Here is a 22,733-nt window from a genome sequence, read left to right as displayed (position 1 = left end):
TACAAAGTTATTTACAGGGGTGCCCTGAGACTAACATGTTTGAGAGCTCCTGAACAAGACACTAACAACCCGGGGCTTAATGACACAGAGATGATCCCTGTGATTAGCAGGAGCCAAGGAAATGACGATGTGTTGTTCTTCTCATTAAAAGTGCATTAAACACTGTAAACAAGACCAAACTACCTCGATGGCTCGATAAGTAAATTGTTGTGCAGGAAAGTGTCCTAACCTAAATGAATAATATGAATGGTCCTGTGTGGAAATGACTGTGTATAGAAAGTGGTTTGGCTGTAATTGGACTTTTATCAGGGTTTGGAATGTTGGGATTGCTTCAGGAGCTGATATGATGAGAAGCAGAGTTCAAAGGCTGGCCTTGAGGTGGTAAAAGCAGGTACAGATAGATAATATACAGTATACACACTATGCTGTTTTATGAGATCACAATGAGCCCATAGATTGTAAAAAAAAAGAAATAGAGGAAGGCAGCCGTGACATCACCTATAGCGTTCTACAGAGAGAGCCCTTTTAGAACGAGGGTGTGGTGGTGGGGCTGTGGTGGAAAATGTACTTTTTTATACTCTTACTAAGTGAAAGTATCAATACATGCAATGCAATGTAGAAATACTATGTTACAACTTAAGTAAAAGTCTGGAATAGAGGGTAACTATGCGCATGCGTGAATGGTAAATTGAGTGGCAAATCGAGTGGCAAAGTGAGTTTAACTTCATTTAACGTCGTTTAATGCAATCAGTTAGGACTTTTCTGTGTGGATGTATGGGCTGTCAAGGCCAGAAAGTAGTTTTTTGCCACTCAGTAGGCGTTCACGCATAACCTCTGGGTATGATGACGATGGGCATACGCGCATACCCTCTTTTCAAAATGTACTTGAGTAACAGTACAAAAGTATTGGTTTAAAAATGTACCAATAGTAGAAAGTACTCATTATGCAGAATGTCCGTTTACGTTTTACGTTTTCAAATGTATAAAAATAATTTGAAAATAGCCGACCTTCTCTGGGCAATTATTGACATGGTTTTACAAGACTTCCGTATTGGCTTCATATCCAAGAGTGAATGCTTGCCATGTGGAAGAGCCTCAACAACTTGAACCGGAATCCCTCAGTGGTCTCTCTCTACACCCCCTCCTTTTTTCCACCCTACACCAAATACCTTCTGCAAAGATCTACAAGCTCACAGTGAGCTTGTAGATCTGCTGTTTTTGCTGATTGTGGGCCCATTGTAGGTATATTAGGTTTCATGTGGTTAAACCTGAATAGATTACACGTGTCTCTCCTAAGTGCTCTCTACACTGTCATGTCTGCCTAAATGAAAATTAAGAAAACGTCGTACAAATTACCAGTAAGACTCCCTAAATCGGGAGATAAGCGACCGCTAGGTCGCATACACAAACATAAGAAGGCAATGGTAGCCAATCAGGAGGGAATATGGGAAATGGGACAGATCCATCTTGATGACATGCCTTTAGAGATACTGTGTAGCGCTTTGCATGATTTTAGGGAAAAATCTGTAGGAGCAGTGTCAAAAAAATTGTTTTACACGTAGGCCACCATTGATCAACACGTGGGACCTCTGAGAGGGTTCCATTTGGTTCCATTTGTACTCTCTCAGAGTTAAATGAACACTGAGACTTTTACAGTGTAGATAAACATTGTATCAAACGAGTGTGCGTGGACTAAAGCCTACAAACGAGGGTGCGTGGCCTAAAGCCTACAGCTGTAGAAAGCACTGGGCGTTCTTCCATTTAAAAGGCTTGAGAATCAACGCTGCAGGCATCTATTTAAAACACATTAGCAGCACAATGAATGACCATGTGTAAAAGAAAAAAACATCAAAAATGTTCCCGTCTACAGATTAGCCCATTTAAGAGAATGAATGGGGGTAATTCTGTCTTGTGACTCATTATGTATCATATCACATATCTGTGTCAATACACACACCAGGCCTTTGATGATGAAATGTGACAGCAGACTCTTTCAACACCCATCTTGTCCCGCTCTTTGCTCTGAACTCTTTTCAGTGTGTCAAGTGTTGGTGACACTGATAGTCATCATCTCTGTTATCACTGGGACATTTCAGTCACCTCAGGGCAGCACACGTAATGATCTAGCCTAGCTGCAGCTATACTGCAGTTAGTTAGCTAGATGCATTAGCATCTAGGCTGGTTGGCTAATAATGATCAGCAGGGGAAGAAAGGATACGGGACATCTGGGCACCTCAATGAAACAATTGGCTATTATGTCCTAAATGTTAACGACATTTAGGGTAGGTTAGGGCCTAAAATGTATGCTAATTAGTCGGTCCGGGATGGGCTCAATGAAAAGACAAAATATATGTTTTCATTATTTTATTACTTTTACTCTGTGATATTGTTCTCAAATTCTTCCCAAACCTGACCATACCCGACCCGACCCGATGTTTTTGGGCCGGGTGTGTAAAATGTATTCTTACTAGTAGGGCTAGTAATTGGTCCTCACTAACTAATGTTCAAGATAAAATAGCACAAATCGTTTCTACTCTGCCTGTGTCTTTTAGGAGAGCTGTGGGCGATTCATAAACTCGTCTGCCAGTAGGCCTACACCATTGTTAGGGAGATTTTCTTTTAAATAAGAAAACAATATATATATATAGAGAGAGAGATCTTTATTATCATGAGTCGAGAACAATGGCTTCCATTATAACATTGCAACTTTCCCTGATGTTTCTATTAGCTTGGATTCCCCATCGATGATGTCACTGGTAGACGAGTAGGGAAAAAAAAGAACCAATTGCATGAAGATGCAAGAAGAAAAGAGGTGAAGTTGTCCTTTAAGACCATTTTTTAAATATTTTATTTTTAACATTTTGGAAAAAAAATTACTAAGAAAGTGGTGCCAGGAAAATAACCTGTCTCTTAACGTCAGCCAAACCAAGGAGCTGATGGTGGATTTTAGGAAGCAGGAAAGAGAGCACACACCCATTTACATGGACGGCGTGGCAGTGAAACGGGTCTGTGACTTGAAACTCCTCAGAATGTATATCTCTAAGGACCTCAAGTGGTCTACACACCTCACAGATGGTGGAAAAGGCACAACAACGCCTCTACTGTCTTCGTCTCTTGAAGAAGTTTTGCGTGAGTGAGCCCCTGCACCATTGAGAGTGTTCTGATGAGCGGCTCCACCGCCTGGTTTGGCAACTGCACCGCCGCACTGCAGAGAGTGGTGCGCACGGCGCAGCGCATCGTGCGAGGTGAGCTTCCTCCCCTCATGGCCGTACACGAGTAACGATGTGTGAAATCAGGGACATCCATCACCCCAGCCATGGTCTGTTTAAACCACTCCCACACCCCCGACCAGGCAAACCATACAGGAGCATGGAGTAGTGTAGTGTACGATCCGGCCGGGAGGCGAACCCGGGCCACGTAGGTTACCAGTCCACTAAAGAGCCAGGCTCGATAACGGAGAGCAACACAGCACCCTAGGAGCCTACAGTAGCACCAAAAGACACGTTTTTATTTATCAGCTATTAGAATGCTGAATAAGAGCTAATCCTGTTGCTGCCTCACAGACTGACTGAACTGTGTTTTTTATGGTCTTTTTGCACACATAGATGTCTTTTATTAATATGCCCTTTGTAGAAAAGAGCCATACTGGACAGTCCGCCCCCTCATTGACTTGGCTCCACCCACCCCACCTGCAGCAATCACCACACCTGTTCCCACTCACCTCATTAGAGGCCAGGTACATATGTACTGCCGGAGAGAACTCAGTAGCAGTTTGGCAGCAGCACAGAAGCACCTGAGAGCCCTGTCTGGGACTTTCAGCCCACCAAACCTGAGCATGAGTAAATAAAACCACACTACTTCTCAACATCAGACCATGGGACTCCTCTTCTACATTCTAACAGATGTAGCTATGGCGATTTTAACCCACCTTCAAACCAGCCCCTGAAACCCTAACCCTTTACAATACCCTTATATCCTTAATTTATCATTATAGTCCTTGCCTGTTAAAAAATACGGTATGTGCTCCGAATTATGTGCAGAGTTTGGCTTATGGGGTGTGCACAGTATAGGTCTTTGCACACTGCTGCGTTTTTCGGGCCGACTATCGGAGTGAATTTCAGAGCGCGTAAATAAAAAAATCTACCTCACGTTATGTCAATCACATTTGCATACTGCCGCCCGTTTCGTAGTTATTTTCGGACCAGGGTTGATTTTTTCAGAAGTCGGTAAGCCAATCAGAGGCAGGTAGGGGCTGGTCTTTACGTATGCAGCCTATAAGAACAGCTGAGCAGCGCAACATTGGAACTGGCTCTGTTGAATTGAATTGTGGTCCTTGGATAAGTCAACGGAAAAGACACGCTGTGATTGGCCAGTAGTCACTTTGACTGACAGCGTTCCCTTAGTTTTTTCAGGAAGTCCGGACTAGAACTTTTGCACATCGCTCCAATTAACTGCAGAGGCGAACGAGGCATCTAGCTCTTTATACTGTATCTGTGGTTACCATGGCGGGGACGCATGAGCAGTACAGGCTGCCCTATCAGTGATGTCAGTTTATCTCCAAATTTGGGCACAGTTTAGTATCAGTGATGTCAGTCATATCAGACAGACATCGGACAGACAGACATTTGGTCTTTTTAGTTGATTAGTAGGATATTCATTTATTATTATTCTTTATTTAGGCCTATTTTCTTCTCTCTTTCCGTTGCTGTTTTATATTTCATTTCTTAGTCATGGCTGTCAGTTCCCATCTGATGTCGTGTGGGAGTTCTGACTGCTCCACACCATGCTGAATAACTGCTAGCTTACACAAGGACTTCAGTGTTGGACTTAAATCTAAGATATACAGGTCATCAGTGTAACACTGAAATTTGTTTCCTGCAAAGAATATGATGCAATCTCCCACCATGCAACAGCACATCGTATGCATCGGAGGCGGGCCTTTCCCCTTGGGCTCCACCTTCTTCCAGGAGAAGGTCTCTGGACTGAATCTCCACAGGTCATTGAAGGGATTGTAGGGCGCAACGTAGTTGTGTCCACCAAATATGTACAGCTCTCCATTGTAGGTAAAGGAAGAATTACATTGGCGTTGTTCTGGAAGAAGCTGTGCAGAAGGTGTGTTCAGCCAGCAGTCGGTCTCTGTGTCAAACACTCTGGTGCTGTCCCCCCAGCCCCCAAATACAAACATCTTTGTCCCGATGATGGTGGCAGAGTGACACCATGAAGCAGGAGGTGGAGTTCCTCTGGTGTTAATTAAAGACCAGACCATAGTGCTGGTGTCCAACTTGTAGATGTCATTAGTGCATACAGTTCCAGTCCCTCCATGGATGTACATGACCTTCCCCAAGGCACAGGCTGAGGGACCGTACCTCCCCTCTGGAACAGTACCAGACACCTTGGGCTCAAACCATTTGTGGGCTTGGACATCAAAGGCATAAAGCAGGTTGGACAAAGGATTCCCTCCCCAGATGTAGACGGTGTGGTCTATAAGTACAGCTTTGTGGCCATGGCGCCTGGAAGGAACCTCAACAGGACGTCGTTGTCCTCTGTCATAGGTCACTGGGGGCAGCCGCAGCCAGCGTAAAGACACTGTGTTGATAACATGCACTTCCATCTGATCACTGTTGTCGCCCAAGCATCCTCCAAAGCAGTACAGCTTGTTCTCCACTACAACAGCAGCAGGATCATAATGTCTTGGTGATCCATTCAGATTCACCGTCCAGCAGAACATTTCTCACACTGTAGACCAAGCTGGGTTTGTTACGCCTTGCTCTGTAAAACAATGGAGTCCTAATGTGCGAGTTTAACGTTTATATTGGTTCAGTCACACAAACGTCACACAAAGTTTGACAAATCCACAAAGCCGATGAGTTGGGTCGATCAAATCTAGGAATCTGGGTCTGTTCAGCACGTCTGATAAAGAGTTAAAGACGTCTCCACAGGCAGCTGGATCCGTCGGCAGAAGTTGCTAAATGAGGTTTTGTTTATTCGATGATTCAATTTAAAAGGACATGGTTGTGATGACGACATTGTGATGTCGTTGCATAATGACGTCATCATGTAGAATAGCCAATGACGTTAATCGGACTGACATCTGGATGACATAAACACATTAACTGTGATGACGAAAATGTAGAGAGATGCAATTTCGTTAGGGAGAACCCTAACGCTATGTTCCTCTACCTCCGTATTCCTTGGCAAAACCGGAAAACCCCGCTGTCTGGTCAGAAAATAACAAAAACTGTTTTGCCCCTCACCAAACCAAAGGTATCAGTGGACAGTTGAAAGCTTACTCTACTTAGTGGACGTGGTCTGAGCCCATATCATTACTATTTGTCGTCGCCATCACAGCACCAACTCACTACTGCCGTGCAGGTCAGAGGACCGAAATGCACGGCATTAACAGAGCATTAGTCTCATTGGGTGTTATTCAGCTCTGCGACGTTGGAAGCGCTGTTTCGTAAAACAGTCTTCAACCAGGAAGACCGGCGGGGTTTTCCGGTTTTGCCAAGGAATACGGAGGTAGAGGAACATAGCGTTAGGGAGAACTCCACTAGCGCTATGGACCAGAGCTAGCAATTTCCCAGAATTGCAGCTCTCTAGTTTGAAACATTTTCTTCATTTATTGTCTGGATCGCCAAATGTGAAGCTTGACCAATCCTCCAGCTAGCACCACTCCCCCATTGAACCCAATGGACTTACTCTATACAGGTGATGTCACCGAGAATGGCTAACAGTTATCTAGGTTTTATTTAGAGTCTGGATTGTTTATCTAGAACAGTGGTTCTCAACCTGTGGGTCGGGACCCCCAGGGGGGTCGCCAAATTATTTCCGGGGGTCCCCAGATGATTAACTTAATGTGCAACATTGTTTTCTCACTCAACTGTAAACAAACCAACATAAAGTTTAAGTGTATAGAGGCTATCTGCACATTTCTAAAGTGCCAATTTAAGGACTTTTAAATACATCTAAAATGGCAAATTAAACATTGTCCAAATTGTCAAATATATAGAGGCAGAAATTGTGAAAATAGCCGATCTACAGTGAGCATGTAGATCTGCTATTTTCACAATAGAAAAGTTTTTTTTTTCTTCTTTTTTTTTCAACTTCGACTTTCGACTTTCTCTGGTGGGAGTCGACTTGTGTAATGAAGTCGACATTGAGTCGACTTGTCGACTTTTTCGTTAATGCCCTAGTGTGTGTGTGTGTGTGTGTGTGTGTGTGTGTGTGTGTGTGTGTGTGTGTGTGTGTTGTGCATGCTCCAGTGAAGAGGAGGCCTATTGTTCAGCCTGCCGCCCCCACACAGCAGCCTGTCTGTGTGTTGTCACATTACTATACTACTGAGGACCACAACGTCCCTGTGAGGATAGGAGAACATGAGAAATACTGTAGACCAGCCTTTCTCAAACTTTTACATTTCAAAGTCTCCCCCACTTTCAACAGGGAAACAGCTTATGGGCTTTTCTCTACATACACACCCATTGTAACTTCAAACTGCATTTTAACCATGATAGATTCATTAAAAACACCAGTTATTTTTTCTGGTTACTCATATTTTACCCTCCTGATACGTGAGCAGGCTGTGTCGATAACCTTTTTTCATTTATTTTTAATAATTATTTGGGAAAATGGAAAAAATTAAATACAAAAAAATATTTATTAAAAATGGAGGGCCTGGTAACATTTACATCAAATATCTAAATATTGAATCAAGCAAATTAAAAACTGTTCAGGGTGTTCATAAATGCCTGATTAGATGATAAAATTACCAAAGTTTTTTTTTTGAAAGTGTACAAATGGAACCAAATGGATTCTATTTTGGTTCCATTTGTACACTGTCAGAGTTTCAGACTTGTATGGGTCCATTTTAGACCCCCCAAAAGCAACCCACAGACAGAGTCCACTTTGAGAACCACTGTGGTAGACGTTGTGAGCAGCGTTGTCCTGGTGGACACCAGAGTAAAGAGCTGCTTTATGGTTCTACAAGGGCGTCAATTGGGTATGGCAGGGGTATGCAGCTGCCATACCCTTGGTCCAGGGGGGAAAATAAAAGTTACTCTTAAATATAAATCCATGAATGTCTCTTTGTCTGTACTGGTTATTATGTTGTTAAATTACAGTAAAATAACTACAAATGCAACATTTAACAACATGGTCACTTTAACAAGGTATTATAATTATATTCTCCACACTTGTATTCTCCCCATCTTGACAACATGGTATATTCCCAGGTTCCGCACGTCAGCTGCACAGGTGCAATGCATTATTATTTTTTATTGTGGCAGGTTTACTATTGTATGCCAAGTTTAGCTGCACTTGGCATTAGTAGGTAAAACTGCCTCTCTACAATGGCCTCACAAGTATGTATAACAATACGTGTGTGTGTGTGTGTGTGCGCGTGCGTGCGTGCGTGCGTGTGTGCGTGCGTGTGTCTGTGCGTGCCTCTCCCTGCATGGCAACAATCAGTGCAGTGAGGCATGCGTCGCAGCCCCCTCCTCACCCCCCCCCCCTCCTCTCTACACTCACATGCCTGCTGTAGACGTCATGCAGCCTCCTACCAGCGTCACATTAACACACCCACCAGAGAGGAGAGGAGAGGAGAGGAGAGGAGAGGAGAGGAGAGGAGAGGAGAGGAGAGGAGAGGAGACCACTCCTCAGCATTTCAGCTGATCCAGCTGGTCGCTGCTCAGTGGTCAGCAGGGGCGTCAATTGGGTATGGCAGAGGTATGCAGCTGCCATACCCTGGGCCCAGGGCAGGGGTCATCCTCTTTGTCTATCTGTGCTGGTTATTATGTTGTTAAATTACAGTAAAATAACTACAAATGCAAAATGTAACAAAATTATTATTATTATAATACCTTGGTATTATAATTATATTCTCCACACTTGTATTCTCCCTTGACAAGATGGTATATTCCCAGGTTCCGCAGGTAAGCTGCACAGGTGCAATGCATTATTGTTAATTGTAAGTTTAGCTGCACTTGAACAACCATTCCAGGCTGCCATATCCAGCCCAAGAAACCGTAGAAACCCGGGGGAAAAAACTGACAAACCCCAATTTTTTTTCATGAGGACTCCCATCTTTGCCATACCCTAGCTTTTGCTGAACTGACGCCACTGGTGGTCAGACAGCCAAAAGTGGTCATATGACCCTAACCCATGACCATCTGAGACACAGTAGAAGTGGAAGATAGTGTTAAATGGAACTAGCTAAGATCAGATACGATACGATGGTTGGTGCAACGGTTAACCAAACTAGAAAAAGGTGCAATTCTGGGAAATTGCAAGTGTGGTTTCAACACTAGAAAATGCTGTTCCCGAGAATCCCATCTTACCTACGGTATTTATATTATATATTGTGATGACAATATATAATCCATGATATCGTTCAATCAGAAAAGGGCTACACACGGTGGCACAGTTGGTAATGCTGTTGCCTCACAGCTAGAAGGTCCTGGGTTCGATTCCCCCCGGGGGACACTGTGGGCGCTGGGGGCGTGTTCTCTCCTCTGCGTCATCGGCGCCCACACCCTAGGTGGGGTTGGCAATAGGGCCTTTCTGTGTGGAGTCTGACTATGGCTACACGGAGCTGGGTATTTCATATATCCTGGTTTTTCAGATATCCACATCTAGGTCCACACGACAAAGATATCTAGGTCTAACAAGCGCACACACACAGTAAAGTCTTCAGAGATATCCGGGTTCCCTGTCTACACGGATCCAGTGAATCGGATATTTTTCAATCTCTCCACTTATTTATCCGGTTTAAAAAATATCCAGCTTCACGGCCGAAATATCCAGCTTCGTGTGGCTGCAAGCCCCAACAGCACAAAAAATGTCTAGCTTCAGAAATATCCAGCTCCGTGTAGCCATGGCCTAATGTTCTCCCCATGTCTCCTAGGGTAGATACCCTCACAAAAACATGCAGTAATCCTCAGCCGGGGTGCCTGATGGAGAGGAAAGGAACGTAGTTGGAATAACGTGTTCCTTCCACGCGCTACTTCCAAACCGGGGAAATCCCCACTGTCAGGTGAAAAGAAGCAACTTGGACTACTCATGCACTGAAGGAAGCATGAGGTCAGTCCATGTCTCCCCAGGCGTGGCAGAGGGAGAGCAGAAACCAGGATTACAGGTTAGGTCATTGGCACTGGGTGAAAAAATGGGTTACAGAAATCGTTGGATAAAAATTATAGAGAGAGAAAAAGAAAAGGGATACAGATAGGGACGTGCGTGCTGCCAGTAGTATGGCAAACTGTTGGGGTTGCTCTGTAGAAACTATATAAAGTCGGACAAGTACTGTAGTTTGGTTGCCCACACTAACTAATCGATTTAAACCATTATCAAAAAATTACAGATAATCAGTCATTTAATAGGACATTTCTTTAATATCAATGTTATTATACAGGTTTTGACTTTACATAAAAATGTATTTAATCAAATACAAAAATAGTGAAAATAGCAGCTCTAAAATCCCAGTATTTTCACAATGTTTAATGATACCGTGGTGCGACAAAGTCATTTATCAATTTGTTGATACAACAAAACTGAAGAAAGAAAACTGCTCTTCTCAATTATTTGATCAATCAAAATATAATGTATACAGACGTTACAGCCCTAGATTGTAGCGTAGTCATCCAGAAAGGAGATGACATGTTAATGAGTAAACTGACAGATAAGGACGTTATCTTCATATGAATACAATCTGCTGTGTTATACTGCACACATTTCACCTTTTTATGTTATGGTCGGAATGCCTTTCTAGTGTTCAAAATATAATCCAAACGTAATACTTGATTGTGTCAAAAAATCATCTACAGTACATAGAATTTATTCATCATGAGACATGTTGCAGGGAGTGGGATAGCACTATCCACATGCCAATTCATACCTTTCTTTTTACCGCAGAGAGACAGAAGATAAACAACTAAAACAGAAAACCATGAGGTCTGTTGCTCTGCTGTTGAAAAGGACGTCATAGTTTGAGTTGTATTGTGATTTCAGTGTCCTCAAGTCATTTCAACGATGGGATTCATCTGTATTCATCTTTGAATACCTTTGTTCTTACCAATATGAACCCAACATGAACACATTATTTCTACTTGGCTCTGCAGTTGGCACCTTCCTTTTTTCCCCTCACCAAACATACATTAGATAGCCGATCTGCAAGCTGACATTGTGTCATTTCTGCTTAAAGGAGTAGTTCACCCCCAAAATGCATCTATTTATTACTCACACGATGGAGTTTTTTGTCGCATTCCTAAGACAATAATTTGATTTCAATAAATTCAACCCCATTATTGGGGTTATATATTATATAACTCAAGTCTCCATGGCGTGAGTAATCAAAGAAAATAAGTCATTTTGGGGGTGAACTACTCCTTTAACATCAGGCCTATCATAATAAGTTCAGACAAAGGGACACCAGGGTTCAGGTGGTAAAGCATCCCAGCAGCAAGGTGCTTGTCCAGTTCAGTGGTTCTCAAGGTGGATTCCAGGGACTCCTTTAGGGGAGTCTAAATTGACCCATACAACTCTGAAATGTACAAATGGAACCAAATTTGGTTCCATTTGTACACTGTCAGAGTTAAGGGGAGACCTTAAAATGTAAGCATCTGAGAAACACTGGTCCTGTTCATCTACTTCCACTCCTCCACATGGAAGGTAGGGTTATCTCTGCCGTGGAGACCACCATCCTCCTCCCCATGCGCTGGCGCTGCTGCTGCCCCAGTGGACAGCGTGGACAGCGTGGACATGGTCCAGGCTCCGTGGAGAGGGTCCGGCTGGGGGGCCGCGGACCCCGCCGCCGGCCCTGCGGCCGCAGAGCTCTCTTTAGGGAAGGTGTAGCACAGGAAGGTCAACCCGCTGAAGAGGAGCAGGCCGCAGGCGAAGAACCCCACCCCGACGGCCGAGCCCACCTCCTGGCTCTCCGGGGCGGCGGGCAGGCTGAACTCCGGGGGGAAGGCTATGGTCGCCCCGCTCAGCACCGAGCTCACATTCCAGGCCAGGGGCACCAGCAGGATCGAACCGGTCAGCAGGTAGAGCAGCCCGGACGCCCGGAACACCCGGCCGTCTCTGTGGCGGGCGTCCACGGAGAAGTAGGCGCTCCGCATGGCCACGGCCGCCGTCACGTTGGACACCAGGCCGCACAGCACCGCCACCATCACCAGAACCTGTGATACAACTCATAGGTTATACATTCACTGCCACCATCACCAGCACCTGTGATACAACTCATAGGTTATACATTCACTGCCTCCATCACCTGGACACAACTCATAGGTTAACACATTCACTGCCACCATCACCAGAACCTGCACACAACTCATAGGTTTTACTTAGAGACAGGGTGCCGTGATTTATCAGGTATTATGATTATACTGTACTTGGAGGAATACTTTTTTCAAAAAAGTGTACAGAAAGTGTTAAAATTATGTTTTTATGTGGCCACACCCACCAGTTCATTAAAGTAATGTTAACTCCATAGACACAAAACAGAAAATACTTAATACCTAGAAGAAGCTAAGCTCCAACATCTGGCTTTGTCTGGGCCCCCCAAAAATGTCCAGGATCTGAAGTGTGGCCTACTGTACATCTGAAGTGTGGCCTACTGTACATCCTGGATCTGAAGTGTGGCCTACTGTACATCCTACTGTACATCTGGATCTGAAGTGTGGCCTACTGTACATCCTACTGTACATCCTGGATCTGAAGTGTGGCCTACTGTACATCCTACTGTACATCCTGGATCTACAGTGTGGCCTACTGTACATCCTACTGTACATCCTACTGTACATCCTGGATCTGAAGTGTGGCCTACTGTACATCCTACTGTACATCCTGGATCTGAAGTGTGGCCTACTGTACATCCTACTGTACATCCTGGATCTGAAGTGTGGCCTACTGTACATCCTACTGTACATCCTGGATCTACAGTGTGGCCTACTGTACATCCTACTGTACATCCTACTGTACATCCTGGATCTGAAGTGTGGCCTACTGTACATCCTACTGTACATCCTGGATCTGAAGTGTGGCCTACTGTACATCCTACTGTACATCCTGGATCTGAAGTGTGGCCTACTGTACATCCTACTGTACATCCTGGATCTGAAGTGTGGCCTACTGTACATCCTACTGTACATCCTGGATCTGAAGTGTGGCCTACTGTACATCCTACTGTACATCCTGGATCTACAGTGTGGCCTACTGTACATCCTACTGTACATCCTACTGTACATCCAGGATCTGAAGTGTGGCCTACTGTACATCCTGGATCTACAGTGTGGCCTACTGTACATCCTGGATCTGAAGTGTGGCCTACTGTACATCCTACTGTACATCCTGGATCTGAAGTGTGGCCTACTGTACATCCTACTGTACATCCTGGATCTGAAGTGTGGCCTACTGTACATCCTACTGTACATCCTGGATCTACAGTGTGGCCTACTGTACATCCTACTGTACATCCTGGATCTGAAGTGTGGCCTACTGTACATCCTACTGTACATCCTGGATCTACAGTGTGGCCTACTGTACATCCTACTGTACATCCTGGATCTACAGTGTGGCCTACTGTACATCCTACTGTACATCCTGGATCTGAAGTGTGGCCTACTGTACATCCTACTGTACATCCTGGATCTACAGTGTGGCCTACTGTACATCCTACTGTACATCCTGGATCTGAAGTGTGGCCTACTGTACATCCTACTGTACATCCTGGATCTACAGTGTGGCCTACTGTACATCCTGGATCTGAAGTGTGGCCTACTGTACATCCTACTGTACATCCTGGATCTACAGTGTGGCCTACTGTACATCCTACTGTACATCCTGGATCTGAAGTGTGGCCTACTGTACATCCTACTGTACATCCTGGATCTACAGTGTGGCCTACTGTACATCCTGGATCTGAAGTGTGGCCTACTGTACATCCTACTGTACATCCTGGATCTGAAGTGTGGCCTACTGTACATCCTACTGTACATCCTGGATCTGAAGTGTGGCCTACTGTACATCCTACTGTACATCCTGGATCTACAGTGTGGCCTACTGTACATCCTACTGTACATCCTGGATCTGAAGTGTGGCCTACTGTACATCCTACTGTACATCCTGGATCTACAGTGTGGCCTACTGTACATCTGGATCTGAAGTGTGGCCTACTGTACATCCTACTGTACATCCTGGATCTGAAGTGTGGCCTACTGTACATCCTACTGTACATCCTACTGTACATCCTGGATCTGAAGTGTGGCCTACTGTACATCCTACTGTACATCCTGGATCTGAAGTGTGGCCTACTGTACATCCTACTGTACATCCTGGATCTGAAGTGTGGCCTACTGTACATCCTACTGTACATCCTACTGTACATCCTGGATCTGAAGTGTGGCCTACTGTACATCCTACTGTACATCCTGGATCTACAGTGTGGCCTACTGTACATCTGGATCTGAAGTGTGGCCTACTGTACATCCTACTGTACATCCTGGATCTACAGTGTGGCCTACTGTACATCCTGGATCTGAAGTGTGGCCTACTGTACATCCTACTGTACATCCTGGATCTACAGTGTGGCCTACTGTACATCCTACTGTACATCCTGGATCTACAGTGTGGCCTACTGTACATCCTGGATCTGAAGTGTGGCCTACTGTACATCCTACTGTACATCCTGGATCTACAGTGTGGCCTACTGTACATCCTACTGTACATCCTGGATCTACAGTGTGGCCTACTGTACATCCTGGATCTGAAGTGTGGCCTACTGTACATCCTACTGTACATCCTGGATCTACAGTGTGGCCTACTGTACATCCTACTGTACATCCTGGATCTACAGTGTGGCCTACTGTACATCCTACTGTACATCCTGGATCTACAGTGTGGCCTACTGTACATCCTACTGTACATCCTGGATCTACAGTGTGGCCTACTGTACATCCTACTGTACATCCTGGATCTACAGTGTGGCCTACTGTACATCCTACTGTACATATGGATCTTGCCACAAAGCGCTCAAAGTTGGTTGTACGGCCAGGGTCACATTGACCAAGCTTCGTGTGACGCTTTAATGAAATTAACTAAGAAATAGCCGATCTACAAGCTCACAATGCGCACATCGAGACGCATTGTGAGCTTGTAGATCTGCCATTTTCAAATGGCCAAAATATATATACCTTAGAGCTGAAGTGGTTAGTGTGTGTTGTAATCTAAATGTAACTACAGGGTAGTAACTAAAGTTTTCATATAACTGTAGTGGAGTAAGAATGTAATATTTGCCTCTGAGATGTTAGGGTAGTAATTGAAATTGAAGCATTGAAAATTAAAAATACAGAAGGAAGTAAAAAATACCTAAAAATTGTACAGTTCTTTTTTTTTATTCTAAAACTTTTATCCCACGATTTTGTACCCATTTTTCACCCAGTGCCAATTGCCTGAGCTGTAATCCTGGGCTCTGCTCTCCCTCTGCCAACCTGGGGAGAGCCCCGAACTGAGCTCATGCTTCCTTCAGTGCATGAGGAGTGAGCAGGCCACTTCTTATCACCTGACAGGGGGAAGCTTCCCCAGTTGGACGTAACACGCATTGTGGAAGGAACACGTTATTCCAACCAGTTCCTTTCCCCTCCATCAGGTGCCCCGCGGCAGTATAGAGACCAGGATCACTGCATGTTTTTGGGAGGGCACCTAGGAGACACAGGGAGAACATGCAAACTCCACACAGTTAAGTACAGTTCTTGAGTAAATGTACACTTTACAGCACCCACCTGGGACACCTGGATCTCCGTCGGGGTGAAGTCCTCGGCGATGCCGATGGCGTGGCAGCTCTCGAAGTGGGGCGGGGCCAGGGCGTGGCTGTAGAAGCAGGCGCGCCACACGCCCACCCAGGCCACGCCCGAGGACACCACGGCCGTGTCGCTGACGTGCCACAGCCTCCAGGTGTTCAGGCCCGCCGCCGTCATGGTCAGGATCCAACCCATGAAGCCCAGGACCAGAGAGAGGAACTGGAGGTGGGCAGAGTGGGCCACGTACCTCATCCTGTCTGTCATACTGGAGGGTAGGTGGAGGGGAGGGGGGTCCTCTACTGGCTGCTCAAGGTGACAGTGTTGTCCACTCCATCAAATGCTGAAAACACAACCAGACAGGGGTCATCACCAGGCTGGCTTGTGATAGACATTTTTTGAAGCGGTGAATGCCGCTTCCAAGGAGTGGCTTTGTCTGTGCCGTGCATGAATTGAGGATTGGTCAGGCTTCACATGACAATTTGGCCCTCCAGATAAAATCATTCAGAATTCAGAATTCATAAAAATATAGAACTAAAGCACATAGAAAGTATAGATCTAGAACACAGAATGTATAGAACAAATAGAATAAAGATTCACCGCTTCACTTCGGCATACAAAATGAGTGGACACAATATTACCAGAAAAACATATAAAGAGCTATACCTGAATGACCATACCAGGTCTGTAACTCATACACAAATTAGAGAACTATATACTCAAATACCAGTAAACAAACTAGAAAGACGCCTCAGGGCGACATGCCACCTCGCCCTAAAGGCTGAGGTCGCGGCAATTCTTTGCCGTCTGGCCAGTGATGTATATCGGACCAGTTACCCATATATGGAGACCACGTCGGCCACATACCACACTAACAGAATCCATATATGGCCAAGACAGCCCATATCTGTGTGGCTGGTTCTACAGACACCATGTATGGGTATACAAGGGTATGATGTCAGATGTCATAGACGTCATAGGACTTTCACATAATGAACAACTAAGTAAGCATGTTTGGGCTCTCACAGCATATCCCCATACACAGCACATGGATCTCCATAGGCTATATGGGTACCAGGGGTCATCATGGGACTTCATTCCCATATGAAGTTCTGTTAGATATTAGCTTAATATTGATGATCAGGGAACACCATATATGAGCATAAAGGGGATTCTGTTAGTGTGACATCACAGTGAAGCCAGAGCGTGATGTCAATTGTGAAGAAATATTGTGATGTTCTTTTGCCTGGACCCCAGGAAGAATAATTTCCAGTCCTGGACAGGTGGCATCGGACGTAAAAACCAACGACAAGTACTGTAAAAAGGAGAGCTAGAATGACTACATGGAGTCAACAACATCACTGATAAAACTTGGACCACGACACATCCAACAATAACAGCTGAGCTATGCAGATATCTTCCCAGGATACAATATGGACTTCGTTTTGTGGTAATATTCCATTTGGCAATCATCCATTTGTCCATACTGTAGTGTACATGTAGGCTATGAAATCGGATCTCAAACCGGTCAATCATACACTATATTTCAGTTCACTATAGCCTCTCTCTCAAGACTAATTGGCTACATATACGTATTCATCCAAATAAGTTTAAAGGTGTACAGTATGAACTCTAGGAGGTCAATCATAGAAGTCATGAATATTTAGTCATGTAATCACCACTCAACTACTGTGTCTGAATGACTAAATAATGATAACCACTGCTTACCTTCAGACATTACCCAGGACTTCTGACTGTTATCAAAGGTGAAAACTCTAAATGCTAACAATGAATCAACTGCACAACTGCAGCGCACCTTCAGTTGATATACATTACACACAGTCACTGCTGTATGCGTGTTCAACATTGAACCCCCCATGTTAGAATCTTTCCAAACGGCAAGGGAACAAAACAAAGCAATTCGAAATGAAGGATTTATTTTACTCACGTTTGGTTCCTTTTTGTCAGATCCTCTCCAGACACAGCCGATGTTAATCAGACATCATCTATCTGTTAGGAGAGATGTGAGTGATATACTGGAGCTCTGTAGGTGTTGTGAAGGCAGGGGCGTCAATTGGGTATGGCAGGGGTATGCAGATGCCATACCCTGGGTCCAGGGGGGAAAATAAAAGTTACTTTTAATTTTTCTAACTTTTAGTTACTAATAAATCCATGAATGTCTCTTTGTCTATCTGTTCTGGTTATTATGTTGTTAAATTACAGTAAAATAACTACAAATGCAACATTTAACATAATGGTCAATTTAACGTATTATAATAATATTCTCCACACTTGTATTCTCTCCATCTTGACAAAATGGTATATTCCCAGGTTCTGCAGCAATTCATTATTGTTAATTGTGGCACGTTTTAACATGCCAAGTTTAGCTGCACCAAACGGGGGGGGGAAAATGTAATGTACTGCTTAAAATAAATGTATCATGCCTGTTGCTAAGGTATGGCAACATGACTGGTGCTTCGCGCGCGTGCAAGACACCACACCAGTCATGTTGCCATACCTTAGCTTTTTCTGAACTGACGCCACTGTGTGAGGGGCGTGCCTTGTTGTGGAGTAAAAGGCCATCAATAACCCTTGATCCCTCAAGACTTTAGCCTGAGTTATAGTTCATAGTTTATAGTTATAGTTTATAGTTTATAGTTATAGTTTATAGTTTATAGTTATAGTTTGTCGCTCCCAGGCAGGGACGTGCTGGGCCCCTAATTCAGCCCGGGAAAAAGAGTTGGAGGCCCTCATTGCGCGCTATAGAGAGAGATCTCTCTCTATAACGCTGCTGCTACTCAAAGATTTGCCATTTCAGATCATGACAAGTGACAAGCCAGTGGGCCAATTACATGAGTTATATTTTGTCGTTGTCGGGTGGAAACCTTATGTCCAAAACCGTTTGTTTTGTATTTATCATTTTAAAATGATTTAAACTAGTGAAAACAGCCGATCTACATGCACACAACGCCTCGCACCGCGAGGCGTTGTGTGCTTGTAGATCTGCTGTTTTCACTACTTTTCTGCAAACAGTTTAATTATTTTTTTTCGAATGGCCGGCCGGAAATGAACCGGACGTTCGGGAGTTGTCCCGCTTTTCCCAATGGCCAGCACGTCCCTGCTCCCAGGTGTGGTGGGTGGGAAACAGCCAATCTACAAGCTCTCAGCGCACGGCGGAGCTTGTAGATTGGCTGAGTTCTGTGTGCGATACCTCTGCACGACCAATCATAAACAAGCTTTTAGTGTTGATATCCACAGAGTCAGCAGAGAGGCTTGTAGATTAGAGAAGTGTGGGTTAATGTGTTACACAGCAGAATGAAGAGAAGTGTGGGTTAATGTGTTACACAGCAGAATGAGACCAGGATCATCTGGTTGTAAAATCACACCAAGACGCCAACGCTAGATTTCAGCAGACTCTTTATTTGATATAAAGCAGTACAAGCTGATTAAAAACCCACACTGGCAGTGAGCGCCAGTGTGTGTGTGTGTGTGTGTGTGTGTGTGTGTGTGTGTGTGTGTGTGTGTGTGTGTGAGAGAGAGAAAGCTGCAGGAATTGTAACAAACATTTAAAAATCCTCGAAAAACAAACACCCAACCTTGAAACTCGTTCAACTGACAGTCTTAAAAAAAGGGGAAATATACTCATTTGATAAACTTATTTTTGCCTGTGGTAGGTAGGTACTGTAGGTAGGTAGGTAGGTTGATAGGGGAGGTGGGTAGGTAGGTACTGTAGGTAGGTAGGTAGGTTGATAGGGGAGGTGGGTAGGTACTGTAGGTAGGTAGGTTGATGGGGGAGGTGGGTAGGTAGGTAGCTTGATAGTTTGTTAGGTGGGTTGGTAGCTCAGGTACGATCAAGCTGGAATGTTAAAGAAAAGTCATGGAAAAGGAAACGTTTAAGGAAAACGCAGGCTGCACAACTGACACAGCTATAATTGAGAGAAGCAGGTTCTTTTTAAAGTCGTATCCTTTCACAGAGCGGAGGATTCATTCATGCAACATAAACACCGTGGAGTAACAATATACGGACAACGTAACCTGCTAGTGGTAATATGATAGTTTCATGTCATACACAGCATATGTATGGCCTTTTATCACCGTGGACATAAAACATGTGAAGGGAAGTCGCTTGTTTGTCTTTGTGCGCGGGCGGGCGGGCGGGCCGTCTGGCTCGCACATGCATAACAGCGCTGAATTCAAACGCCATATGGTGTGCGGGTGTGTGGGGGGGGGGGGGGGGGATCATGGGATTTGAAGTGCTAGTTCTCTCAAAAACTCCAAGCAGAGCGAGATCTTCTTTGATACGATCAGTTCTGTGTTCCACAGTTTAATTGAAAGACGCTGCAACAGTCCCAACTGTAACAACTCAAGATGTAATGTAGCTCATCCACAACATTACCTTTCAATTACTCACCCCCCATAAAACCTGGAATCCATGGATATTCTAATATTTGATGAATTGAAGAATAAACAGGAGGACAACTTTAAAAGAAAATCTCCTTTTGGGGGTGAACTACCTCTTTAAGCCCCATTTATTTTATACTTTGTCAACGATTAACGAAAACATTGCAAGGTGTTGTGAGCTTGTAGATCAGCTGGATGGAAGTGATTAATGCATAATGCTCGTCTGGATAAAAAGCTCCACTCCTTTTCCGGGAGACGGGAAAGAATATCCGCTATTATTATGAGCGCATAAAAACAACACATCTTAATTCAATGAAATATTAGGCCGGTTCATTTGAATAATCGATTATGCTGGACTGAGAAGGAATATCAATTCAATGAGAAATATGGATATAAGCGTTGACAGTCCATTATGATGACTATACTGTATATACACACACATATCAGTTTAAAACAGATACTAAAAAGAATCAGCTGTGGATCAAAATACTGTCCCCGTTCTGTACAGATTAAAAAAAAACACTATAATAAATTACTAAAAAAAAGAACATTTTTAATTATTCTTTAACACGTCATACATACAGAGGCTGTGGACAGGGCCAAAGGAAGGGTCCATTTGGTTCCGTTTATTACACTCTCAGAGTTGGATTTGACAGTGTAGATCGGGGCCCAGTGATAACGGTATCAACATGTCGTTTTTTATATGCATATAAAAACAGGGATCCTTGAAATTAAAAAAAGGTTTTAGGGTCTTCTGTCCATGGATGGTGAAACACAGTGAAGTAAAAAGTCACAGATTTAAAATCCAACATCCTTCCAAAATAAAGTCTCTCTCTCTCTTTAGTTCCGCTGCTGGTCTCCGTCTCCCTCCGCTGGCCACAGCGGTGCAGTGCAGCTAGGCTGGTGTGTGTGTGTGTGTGTGTGTTATCAGAATAACAAACAGTGGTCACTGCGGTTGGAGACTGGGCCCTTGAGAAGGCCCGGTATTTTATTTTTACTTCCCTGGAACGCTGGGCACTTGAGAGAATCTGCGTTTGGAGTTTGGAGTTTGGAGCATATCTAAGTTGAGTTGCGAGCCATCTTCTTCTCCTTGATTGGAGATGTGCAACTCAGGTCCATTTTAAGAAGAATAGAGGCTTTGAGTGATTAATAAAATAAACGTAAATCTTACGCTTAAATGTTTAAGACATTCATGTTCCCAGTCTACCCAGACCTTCCCGAGTGCCAGTCTATTTCAGCGCCGCCGCCAACTTTTCTCCTGGTGCCCCACAATGTAATGGTGCCCCACAATGTACTGGTGCCCCACAATGTACTGGTGCCCACAATGTACTGGTGCCCCACTCTTCATGTCCATGTCTCTCTCTCTCACAGGTCAGTGTCTCCTCCAGGAGGCGCCAGTCTTCCCTACACCAGTTGGCGTATCTCCCTCTCTCCCCCCGCCTCCCCGTTCTCCTCCCTGTCTGTACCGTCATCGTGATTAACACAGTGAAAACCAGCATGAACCAAATGGACCCGTAAGGTGCTCTTTGCAAATAAAACATTTGAGAACCACCACATGTCTATGATGCGCTATTTAAAATACAATACAATACAATACAATATCTATCTCTCCATTTTCTTCACAGATAGATAGAAATATAGGCTACTGTTTAGTGAATATTAGAGCCTATACAAACCCCCAAAAGACAACGTGCTCCTAATTGCATTAAAATAGCAATATCTCTATTTTTTTCAAAGACAGATATAAATATATAGTGATTATTAGAGCCTAACGCCCCAATGTAAACACTGTTAAATTGTTAATCACAATGATTTCCTTTACAATCACATCTTGCGTGGTGACGGTGTCATGTTGTTGTACGGAGACAGACGGGGAGGACGAACGGGGAGGCGGGGGAAGCCAGGGAGCGACGACGCCAACCGGTGCAGGGAAGAGCAGCAAGCCTCCTGTCCCCCCTCACAGGGACACTAGGGACTTGAAGCAAGCACGGTTTTCAGGACGGCTCTGTCAGGCGGAAGTACAGCTGCTAATGACGCAATCGCAGTCAAAATCGTTAAGCAAACAGCCGTCGCCGACAGGTTCCCAACCCTTTTCTCTGAACTCTTTGGTGGCGTCTACGCAGCAGACGTTGTAGACGCTACGTGGAAAGGTAGCTTCTACCGTAGTCGGAAGGGCTGCGACCGCAGGCAGGTTTATCTATCGAGCACTGATCCATGTACGGTTACAGTCACGGACTGCCGTAGCTGTTATAGCTTAAAGTCCCTACTGCAGGGTTCCCCAATAGGCGGCCCGCAGGCCATTTGCGGCCCGCGGGGGGCTACTGTCTGGCCCACACCAACCCCAGTAATAATGGTGGTATAAGAGCTGCAACAACACTAGTATATCGTCGTTGTCGGGTGGAAATCCCGTATCTCCAAATTTGTATGTTCTTTCGCAAAGTAAAGCCCTGCTTCATCATGCAAGGCCGTCACACAATAGTGAAAACAGCAGATCTACAAGCACACAACGCCTCGCGGTGCGAGGCGTTGTGTGCTTGTAGATCGGCTGTT

General features: G+C 44.6%; 1 protein-coding gene across 1 annotated transcript; it reads right to left on the bottom strand.

The window, feature by feature from the left end:
* Positions 1-11,633: 11,633 nt before the first annotated feature.
* cldn34a (claudin 34a) lies at positions 11,634-16,037 on the bottom strand (the record flags this gene model as incomplete). Its single annotated transcript, XM_080753552.1, has 2 exons — positions 11,634-12,167; positions 15,768-16,037. The coding sequence occupies 2 exons, from the start codon at positions 16,035-16,037 to the stop codon at positions 11,634-11,636; spliced, it is 804 nt and encodes a 267-aa protein (XP_080609678.1).
* Between the last annotated feature and the right edge of the window lie 6,696 nt (positions 16,038-22,733).

The sequence above is a fragment of the Nannobrachium achirus genome (genome assembly GCF_963921795.1).
Source record: "Nannobrachium achirus genome assembly, chromosome: 1".
In the NCBI taxonomy this organism is placed as follows: Eukaryota; Metazoa; Chordata; class Actinopteri; order Myctophiformes; family Myctophidae; genus Nannobrachium; species Nannobrachium achirus.
The sequence above is the reverse complement of the archived record's forward strand: the minus strand, read 5'-3'. Positions and strand labels throughout refer to the sequence as shown.